Below are 11,097 nucleotides of genomic sequence, written 5' to 3'. Positions count from 1 at the left end.
CCCAAAAACCGGTGGCCAGAAAGGTTCCGTAATTTTTTGCTTATAATTTTTGTTGTCAGAACGGGCCATCCGTTTGAACCGGACGGTCGAACCATTGGTTGTCAAAACATTATTAACATTTATCAATAATAGTAAGTAATTGTACTATTTAATTAAATAATCATTAATGATAGTTTTAATAATTTTATTTAGTTATTTTTAATATAACAATAAATATTAAATTTATGAATAGGATTTATTAACAATATTCATTAAATTAATAATTACCAAAATTAAATTAAATTAACAGTATTTATCAGTAATAGTCAGTAATTATAATATTTTATTAAATAATCAATAACAATACTTTTAATAACATTTTTAATATAACAATAATTACTAAATTTATTAACAGTATTTATAATTTTAATTTGAAGTAAAGTTAAAGCAAATATCTATTTATAGTCACTAATTATATATTTATTAAATCACTGTAACAATCAGTAATTATTAAATTACAATAATTTATAATAACAGTAATAATTATTAATTATTAAATTACAATAATTAATTACTGTAGATTCAATTTCCTGCGCTGAGAGAGCACCCCTATCCTCTTCAAGCTATTTAGACAAAGATATCCCTTACCATAACATGCAATGAGAAAATGGGATTGGGTGGTACTTTTGTGTAATTTATATAAGACTTCATGTTTTGTATTCAACATTAAATCCCACTGTTCAATTTGTGAAATTCGTTGTTTGGCTTAATTGGGTTTCTGCCTTTCTGATCGTTAAAATGAAACAACCCAGATTGCAGACATAATCGTTCAACTTGGGGATGGGGGTAAAGCCCATATATCTCAAAGCTGGTATCTCATTAGCTCTTTCTTTTGTTGGATTCGTTTATGGAATCATCAGAAAAAGAAGAAGACTATTTCTAGAATTTCCTCAGAAGAAATTGAAGAGAATTTGTCTGAAACTGATAATTACTTGGATGAACTTTGCGATGGGGAGAACCTTCATAACCTCAACTTGATGCCTTTATAGTGTAGAGAAGAAGAGGAGCTCTGTAATTCAAGATGGGCCTGATTTTGAAGATCAATTTTCACGCCTAAAGAACTGGGTAGTTGCTACTCGGGAGAGGGAACGAGAGTTAGAGAAGGCATTTCTCTGTTATTGTAGGTTGAAAGACCAAGAAATGATTCTGCTGCAGCTCCGGAAGATGTTGACACCGGTTTCTGGTTTTTTGGGATGAGTTTACGGGAAAGTGAAAAGGTTTCAATTCAATTTCAAAGAACTGTGTAGGTTGTGGGCTTTGTATGTGCGTGGACTTATTGCGGAAGCTTAGAATAACAAATCGTTAGTATGACTATGCAACCGAACTCTGCTTGTTTTAAGAAAGATTCTAGAGATATTATTGATTTTGGGATTTCAGATTTAGAGTTGTTAAGGCAGATAGATCTAGGCCGAGAAGAAATATTATATTTTGAAAATTTGAACAAAAATTAAGGGTAAAATAGTCTTTTTATCTTTTCGTTATAAGTTATAATTTAAGTAATTAATTTCTTAAATAATAAGGTAAATTTGTGTTCATTTACTGAACCATAAGGCTCAGTTTGGAAGGAGTACAAATAAAAGTGCAAAACCTTATATTTTGTATTTATTTGCATTGTATTCTGTCCAAACTGAGCCAAAGGAAAAATCAATCATCATGCCAAACATCACCTAAAAGATTCATCCGCTCCATCGGTCCATTGTCGTTACATGCAACTGCTAACCAACTCTGGTTATATCACTAGTGCTGGTTTGGGTTACTTAACAGCGTTAAACCAGTTGCGCTGTATATATCTTAACTCTCAACCTTAACAAACAACATCTGCCGGAACACTCCAAGAATCTCTCTCTCTCTCTCTCTCTCTGTTGCTCCACCTCCTCTTGTTCTGCAACTTTGCAAAGAAAAACAATGGTGGGCAGTGACCAAAAACCTCATGCCATCCTTATTGCCTTCCCGCTTCAAGGCCACGTAATCCCAGCAGTCCACCTAGCCATGAATCTTGCATCCAAAGGATTCACCATCACCTTCATAAACACCCAATCAATCCATCACCAGACTACCAAAGCACAACCAGATAGCGGCGGCGACATCTTCGCCGGTGCCCGTAAATCGGGTCTCGACATCCGTTACAAAACTGTAAGTGACGGTCTCCCTATTGGTTTCGACCGATCACTCAACCACGACCAATTCATGTATTCTCTCCTCCACGTATCCTCGGCCCATGCCGAGGAACTCATTCGAGACATCGTCATGTCTGACCTTCCGCCTCCGGCCACCTGTTTGATTGCCGATACGTTCTTTGTGTGGCCGTCGATGATCGCAAAGAAGTTGGGCCTTGCTTATGTTTCTTTCTGGACCGAACCAGCTTTGGTGTTTACTCTTTACTATCACATGAACCTTCTACGCATGAACGGCCATTTTGATTGCAACAGTACGTCTGTGACTGAATCAGCTTTCCTCTCTGTGTATTATAATCTCTTTATCTGGTAATTGTGTAATTTATTTCGTGAGCAGGCAAGCGCGACGACACCATAAACTACATACCCGGCGTGCCGGCCATCGAGCCGACGGATCTCATGTCATACCTTCAAGAGACTGATACATCGTCAGTGGTGCACCAGGTGATCTTCAAGGCATTCGAGGACGTCAAGAATGCGGATTTTGTAGTCTGTAATACGATACAAGAGCTCGAACCGGAGACCATCTCGGCTCTACAGGTCGAGAAGCCATTCTACGCGATTGGACCCATCTTCGTAAGTGGTTTCACAAAGAGCACCGTCGCCACCAGCCTGTGGTCGGAGTCCGACTGTGCCCACTGGCTTGACACAAAGCCTCATGGGTCAGTCTTGTACGTCTCGTTCGGGAGCTATGCTCATGTTGGTAGACAGGATATAGAGGAGATAGCCTATGGGCTTTTGCTCAGCAAAGTTAATTTTGTTTGGGTGCTTCGACCTGATATCATAAGCTCCGACGTCACCGATCCACTTCCTGATGGATTCGGGGAGCAGATGGAGATGGGGAATAGAGGGAAGGTTGTGCAGTGGTGCAATCAGATTGCAGTGCTCAAGCATCCGGCAGTTGGAGGGTTCTTGACTCACTGTGGCTGGAATTCGATATTGGAAAGTATTTGGTGTCAAGTTCCAATGCTGTGCTTCCCTCTGTTGACTGATCAATTCACTAATCGGAAATTAGTTGTTGACGATTGGAGGATTGGGATGAACATCAAGGACAAAATGTCGATCGGCCGGAAGGAAGTCTCACAGAAAATCGATGCTCTGGTGAACGGGAAACTTGGAGATGAGTGCATGAACAAGATTAAGGAGGTGAGGAAAGCAATGGAAAATGCACTGATGCCGGACGGATCATCACAGAAAAACTTGGATCAATTTATCGAGGATCTGACGGCCAGAACTTACAATAAGCTTGGAGATGGCCTCAAGGAACACACAGCTGTTCATCCAATCAAGTAAAGACATAGTGGTGGTATATCGTCAGCTATTTTGGGTTTGTAATCATGGCGTTTTGGTTCTGGCATGTGTGATGTGTAGCTCTTGTCTGTTGTCTGATGAAATAATTTAGGATTTGTCAGGGATTGATGGCAGAAATAGAATTGATTGTGATCTTAATGGGATAGCTAACATCAATCAGTTTCAGTGTCTTGTTAAAAAGTTGTCTTCCACAGTGCTGAATAGTGAATACGCCATTATATGCTTATCAACACAACACCCAGAATGGAACGCATCCACAGATGACAAACTACTGCTACTTGAACTAATTAATTGCCCACTTAATCTAGTGCTGAAATGTCTCCTCAACAATGAGTAGGACGGGTTAACAACTTAATATCCCAAATCAATTTCAGCCCAAACCCAGCAATAATACATGTGGCTTGAACCTTAACCACAAAACTTACAAGTAGAACTAAGTCACAAACTCAAACTCCCAGATGACATTCAGTTGTCTAGGCAAGATTCAAAGTTCGAACTGAGTGAAGATGGTAACACAATAAACCAAAAGGGGGCCTCCTGTGCCGGAGTCGGTAAGTACAGAACAAAGATCACACAGGAGACGAGACCGGATCTGCTCGTCACACAGGGTGTCTTACACCGACCTGGCACATTCCATCATGCATTCGGAATATCTAAGTTATTATTTACGGAAGATGTTCCCAGTGGATGATGGATGTGCATGTGAGGCGCCCATGTGTGAAGAGTAGATCCCGTTTTACAGGAGACACTCTGGATCTACTACCCGGTACCCACAACTTATTCCTACATCCTTACCCACAGAGCACCACCACCGTGCATTGGGAACATTTCTCCCTGAGCAACAATGAAGATGTTCCCAATGTGAAGCTGTAACGTCAATTGCGTATAGATGTGGGAGCAGCACGTGGGTAGCAGATCCGAGCCCCACAGGAGAGCCAAATTCATTTCCACCCCTTCTTTTAGTTTTTAAGGCTGTATTTGGTTGCAGTGCGAATTTACTTGAACTAGTACAAATGTAAAAAATTGCAAATTCTTATTTAATTTTGTTTTGGATTTTACTTTTTTCTACTTCATGTCTTAATTTACTTCATTTGTAGTGCAATCAAACAAAATAAGCTAAAATTTGAAACAAAAATATATCAGAATTTACACAATTACAATCATAGTTTTGCATCAGTGCAAATTTATTTGCATTGCAACCAAACACAGCATAAGATTCAGTTTGGAAAGAGCACCAATACAAATATGTAGATAGGGATGGCAATTTCATGGGAATTTTTGGATATCCAATCCATCTTGACCCTAATAGGACCTGTTTATCAAAACCCTATAGGGTTTGGGGCAGGTTTGGGATTTTAGATTAAAATCCTACAAGGTTTGAGACGGGTTTGGGTTTCGACTTTAGGGTATCCAATACCTAATACCCGGGATGCATAAATATGAACCTATTACATTATATATCATGCACAAATTTATAAATTTTAAGTACTAAGATAATTATTCTATTATTAATATTTTATTTGTATAAATTTCTTGGGATTAAAATCATTTGATGTAAATTTGGATTTGATAGATTGTTTATTTCATTTAGTTATAAAATACTAATTTTAAATATTATTTTTTTTTTATTTTTAGTTGAAATTGTTAATCATATACATGTATTGATTATTTTGATGAACACAAAAGTTAATGAAATCTATTTTATTAAATTAAATAACATAAAAGGCAAGATGGCTTAATGACTTAAATTAGTATTAAGAGATTTGGTGCTATCATTAATTGATCTGGGTTCAAGTCACACTATAAGCATTAAAAATCTTTTTTTTTAGTAAACAACGTTTGGAAAAGGGATTTAAAAGGTGGAACGGGTCAGAACGGGTTTAGAAAATTGAGAAGAAAAGTTATACAAGTTTGGAATCAGGGACACATAGGCGGGTTTGGAAATGAGTAGGGCAATTTACACAAATACCCAACCCGTTGCCATTCCTAGAATGCAAATACAGGTTTAGATATACAAAATACAAGGCCTTGCACTGTGCATATTTGTATTTGTACTCTTTCTAGTGGAAATACAAATATGAAAAGTACAAAACATTGCATACTATATTTCTAAGCCTGTACATATTTCTATTTGTACTCTTTCCAAACTAAGCCTAAGGCTCAGTTTGAAAGGAGTACAAATACGAATATGTAAAGTGCAAAACCTTGTATTTTGTACAGTACATATTAGTATTTGTACTCCGTCCAAACTGAGCTTAAGGATAAGGCCAACTCGGTAACCTGACATCATGTACAGTGACAAACGGAATTTTGTCACTGAAATGCAAGGGGAGATGATGCACAACTGACCATTGCAGATTTTTAATATTGAATTTGCATCAGAGAATCAGATCAAAGGCCAAATTACTCGATACATACCCAAATAGGTAGCATACAAGAGACAGTCATCTTGAGTTTGTGCTCCTGTCAGACCCATAAAACTTATAGGTGGATGCATTCTTCCTTGACCGGAAATACAACAGAAGAAACACAACAAAGCGGTACCCAATTCCCATGGAAAATAAGTACAGCAAATTTTTCCACTTCTCATTACCATCGGTAGAAATGTCATATGCACTACGAAGAGCCTGAACCCCAGAGATGGACCTTACTTGCCCGACAGCAAAGGAAGTCCCAATGTACTCGTTCTCCAGAAGCCCCTGCAATACAGGCAAAGATGAAACATGACAATCAAATCTATTCAGATGAAAACTAAGCTAAACAAACCTCTCCTCCACCTATAAATAGTTCGTTTGACAACAAGCTGGCTAGGTCTGGTTAGAGCCAAAACTTCACTGGTTCATTACTACATTTTCTTTTTAGTCATAATAACAAGACTGGTTCATTACTTCATTACATTGGATTAGGTGCAGATACCCCTCCCACTCTCTTGTTCCGAGTCCTTGGCTAGGTCTGGTTAGAGCCAAAACTTCACTGGTTCATTACTACATTTTTTTTTGAGTCATAATAACAAGACTGGTTTATTACTTCATTACATTGGATTAGGTGCAGATACCCCTCCCACTCTCTTATTCCGAGTCCTTGACTTCTTTTCTTGCAAAAAATTAAAAAAAAAAGCTGGTTCATCAGTACCAGCTATTGTGGCAAGAGCCAAGATATTAGCTCTAACCCCGTGATGGATTTGTTACACATTTGAACATTAATCTGACAGGGTAATATTGAAATAACAGGAAAGACCATGACACTCTGTCTACCTGGATAGAGTATGTATGGAAAGCAATGTAGGACAATGGATAGGTCCACACTGGTCCAGGCAAATCACTGCGAATTCTAAAGTAGCCTGCTACAAGCATCATTAGCACCTGAAAAATATGAACATTGGATTAAGGAAGCCTGGCAAGTAGCTAATAAGTTTGAATCAGTAGAAAGTCCCGGTCTACATAAAAAATATTCTGCAACTGCAAGAGCTACTAAAAACTCAACCAACATCTTTTCACTTTTCGAAAAAAAAAAGCATCACAAAGATGAATTAATGAAATTATAGATGAGATGGAGATCATTTTATTAGTCATCTTTTTTTCCTTAATAGACTCCAATTGTTAGAGATGGTCTCTCCAGAATAGAGGTTACATGAATTTAGCAATGCTCCCTAATCAGATCAAGTTCCTGAAAATTAGAGATGCAAATGGATTGGATCCAATCAGGAATACCCAAATGCAAATTTCATTCATTAATATTCATATTGGAATTATACCTTATCCATTGAGTTTACTTCGACCAGATTTAAATATTGAACATCATTGATAAATTAAACTAAAAATGATCAGAATATTATATCTTATTAATAAAAATAACTAAAAATGACTTTAATATCATATATCAAGAATAAAGTGACTTGAAAATAACTATTACAAGACTTAAACACTAGTAAACGTACAACAATAAAACCGACATTACTAATAGATACATATTAATTTTGTGTAGATATATGCAGACATATTTAAATATTATCAGATCAGACTTAGGTGTGTCCATATTTTATCCAATTACAAATCAATTAAATTGGGATCACCTTAATTGGATCAAATTTAGACAAACAGATTCATAGCCCTACTGAAGATGCTGCTTTGGCACTGCAGTCTCCCTGCCATATAATTAAGGTTCAAAGTATTGCTACAATATCCCCTGTATCGGGTTGTTCCAAAGGGTCACCAAATCACTTAGTTTCAGGATTTTTGAAATTTTGATGTTTTTAAATGTTAAACACAAGTATTATAACCACCTGTAAAAATAAGAAACAAAAAAAATAATAAAAAAAGTGTATCAGTCACCCAAAACACACGATACACATGTTCATGTATTGGGTGTACTGATACATTGAACCTTACATATGATAACCTGATGTGCTGCAATGTATTACTAGGATGTAATTGAAGTCTCATGTATACACATCAATCCTTTTCTCACATAGTTTCGCGTATACATAGCATGTATTTTCTAACAACAGACACACTCAACTACCAAGTATAGCTTAGATATCAAACTGCAACATTTGTTAGAATAAAACTTGTACTAATCACTATAATAATGAACAGTATAACAAATTAAACAATTCCTCCAAGTTAGAAATAAGCACCCACACCTTTGAAGTTCAATTGCAATACAACACTAGTAAGTCAAAAGGAAGTTGTATTGCACTTACATGAATGAACAACAATGTCAAAACACTCTGGAAAAGCTCTCTCCAAAGAGAAGCAACAAGTAGCATGAGCCCCTCATTTACTAAAAGGCACACGAAGAAATTCAGCACAAAATACATCACCAGACTGAACTCATCCCGCAGTCCTATGAGAAAGTAGAAGACAAGACTTGCTGAAATCGAGATGAGGAATAGGAATGGAATGCTAGAGAGGAGCTGGCCAAGTAAGAAAACAAATGCCCCTGAATGCTGATTTGCCTCCTCATGTGTGTAGACCTGGAAAAGAATAATAAGCAAAAATTTAATAAATATAAGATGATTCCATATAAAGAATCTTTAAGTTCCCACGTAAAATTCAAGTGTTCAAGCTTCAAGTGGACAATACACAGACCAGCTTGCCCACAGCAAATTCTTGTCAAAATCAGCAGTGAACGAGAGAATAAAAAAGCATGACCCTATTACATGGAGAAGATAATCAAATTTCTCAGCAGGCATTTTTTCTTGGAAGCTTTACAAAAATTCTTTCTTTTATCAAAATTCAAAAGTCAAACAATGTATTTTTAAGTGAATGATTTGCTACTTGCAGAAATCAGAGGTGTGGTTATATCTACATTACTTGATGCCTAGACTCGATGATGAAAGGTTTCGTAAATTAAAGATTCCTCAAAATGCCTCCTTATATGATCAAGTTCCTTCTAAATATGAAGTATAATTTACCTCAGCATGCACAAATTATGTTCTATTTGCATTCTGCAATAATTCTCTTAGAATTTTCAATCTATTGTCAAAAATACTGAGACAATAAGGTGATAAATGCCTTATAATTGTTTATAAGGTAACAAGTTCATTTTAACTATTATATTTACTAGCCAGTCTAGCCTTGAGGCAAGACTGGGAGGTACAATAAGGGAGCCATGGCTTCATTGAATGGTAAAATTTGACAAGTATGAGAACATGGATCCTATACTGAGACTGGCCACTTTTTGTGGAAAAAACACCGAATGTTAGGTCCATATCCTGCCCATCCCTATAGCCATGAGTCCAGGACCAACATTGGGCAACGGCCCTCTATTTCTTAAGGCAATTACAACATGTATGCAATATGTCTAGGAAGAATCAGCATTCCCAGACTCAAACAGGACAAGACTGGACCTTTGGACTGAGAACCGGCAACCAAAATGTCTTTTGGGTTACAAAAAAGTGCATTTTTATCAATGGATTGCTAACCAAGAGTATAACCTGCCCCATTAGTCCTTGGCTACTGAATCTGCAAGGCTGACCTCATTAATCCTAGCATTTCTTTCTGACTATATGGTCCACACCAAAGGCAAGGGAATATTTCCCATATAAAATCCCCCTCATACTTGGTCATCTCACATGCCAGTTCCATAAGAAGTCTTCCATGGTTTCTGGAAGTAACCGTGCACCCCAAAAATGCGAAGCAATTGTACCTATAAACTTGTTGCAAAGTTGCAGTAGAGAAATAAATGGTTCACCAACTCTATAAACTAACTTCATATGAATTTATTGTTTTAAGTTTATCTTGATGCAAAAGCTAATTAAAAGATAATGTCGACTTTTTTAAAATTTTCCACATTTTTAAAGCATGTCAATGGATCAAATAGGATGGTTGAACCATTTGACCTATGATTCAATGACCATGGTTTTAAGCCAGGATCTGCAGCACACCACAGTATAAAAGGCTACATAACCTATCATCACGTGTCATTGGTTACATAGGTTTTTACAGTGTGGTGAGCAGAAGATCTTAAGTGCATGGTTTTACCTACAGCCTGTCTGACAACTTTGGGTTGAATGCAAATATGATACCACAGGATTAAGGGGTGTGGTGCTACACATACTATGTATAATAAACAGAACAAGCCACAGAGAGAAAGACAGAAGGAGGAGGGGGTAGAAATGGAACTAATGTAAAAAAAAAGGATGAAACAGGAAACATAAAATCATGGTTCAAAGTATTGATACGCCTCTGCGTATCGGTACTTAGATACACACAAATATTTTTTTTTAGTTTTTTTTTTCAAAATTTGGTTTTTGGGGAGTTTAAAAAGGGTGGAGTCCCGAAACACCTGTTCACCCGAAAGATACGATACGATACGCCCAATACGGGGCGTATCGTATCGATTTTTTGAACCTTGCATAAAATGAGGAAGAGTGAATCAAAATGAGGTAAAAATGCCATGCCTTGTCAGCTTATGACTCAGTGCCATTTCATTTGTCCTGAGTATTGATGATGTTAGGAATTACTGGAAATATCCTAACAAGAGAACTACATATATTGTGTTAGGATCCAACCAACCTTCCCAAAAGGTTAATAAATTTACAAGCTTTATCAAGAAAGAAAACTGAGAATGACAAAAAACCAGTGAAACAAGATATGAGAAAATGCTCTATGGTCATTAATTAAAACTACAAAAAACAGTGAATAGATTCTCTTGTTGAATTCAGTGGTCTTGGGGGATGGTGGATCAGATTCTAGAGTGTGGGCACTCAATCAGTCAGGGTCCTTCTCTTGCAAGTCCTTTTTGAATTCTCTTATTGCTACCTCCCCCTTTCCTTCTTTCCCTGTCAAGGAGGTTTGGTTTCAGCCCATTCCTCCTAAAGTCGGTGCTTTCTGTTGGGAAGTGTTCCATGGCTCCATTAAAACTTGCGTATCTGCTTCAGAGGAAAAGACCAAATTGGTGCTTGTCCCCAAACTGGTGCTCCTAATGTAAGTTGTATGGTGAGACTGCTTTTCATCTTTTAATCTCCTGTCCTTTTGCTAACTATATTTGGGAATGATTTTCCTCTCTGTTTGGTTGCAGCTGGACTCCCCCTGATAATCTGAAAGGCTTCTTTAATTCTCACATTTTT

At 37.1% G+C, this 11,097-nt stretch overlaps 2 protein-coding genes across 3 annotated transcripts in view; one reads left to right on the top strand and one right to left on the bottom strand.

The window, feature by feature from the left end:
* Positions 1 to 1,786: 1,786 nt before the first annotated feature.
* On the top strand, positions 1,787 to 3,704 carry LOC104595087 (UDP-glycosyltransferase 86A2-like). Its single transcript, XM_010255667.3, has 2 exons — positions 1,787 to 2,467; positions 2,551 to 3,704. Exons 1-2 carry the CDS (start codon positions 1,945 to 1,947, stop codon positions 3,504 to 3,506), a joined length of 1,479 nt encoding a protein of 492 aa, XP_010253969.1. The 5' UTR covers positions 1,787 to 1,944; the 3' UTR covers positions 3,507 to 3,704.
* Positions 3,705 to 5,910: 2,206 nt separating this feature from the next.
* The window catches only part of LOC104595086 (ABC transporter G family member 3-like), a 48,929-nt gene continuing 43,742 nt past the window's right edge, over positions 5,911 to 11,097 (bottom strand). For both annotated transcript variants that reach the window (XM_010255666.3, XM_019197383.2), the window contains exons 10-12: positions 8,227 to 8,499; positions 6,779 to 6,886; positions 5,911 to 6,223 (exon numbers count right to left, since the gene is read on the bottom strand). In XM_010255666.3, coding sequence (XP_010253968.1) covers positions 5,969 to 6,223; positions 6,779 to 6,886; positions 8,227 to 8,499 — 636 coding nt within the window. In that variant the 3' untranslated portion in view covers positions 5,911 to 5,968. The remainder of the gene's footprint in view (positions 6,224 to 6,778; positions 6,887 to 8,226; positions 8,500 to 11,097) is intronic.

This window comes from Nelumbo nucifera, chromosome 2 (genome assembly GCF_055504915.1).
Source record: "Nelumbo nucifera cultivar China Antique chromosome 2, China Antique-T2T, whole genome shotgun sequence".
NCBI lineage: Eukaryota > Viridiplantae > Streptophyta > Magnoliopsida > Proteales > Nelumbonaceae > Nelumbo > Nelumbo nucifera.
This window is presented reverse-complemented; position numbering and strand designations above follow the sequence as displayed.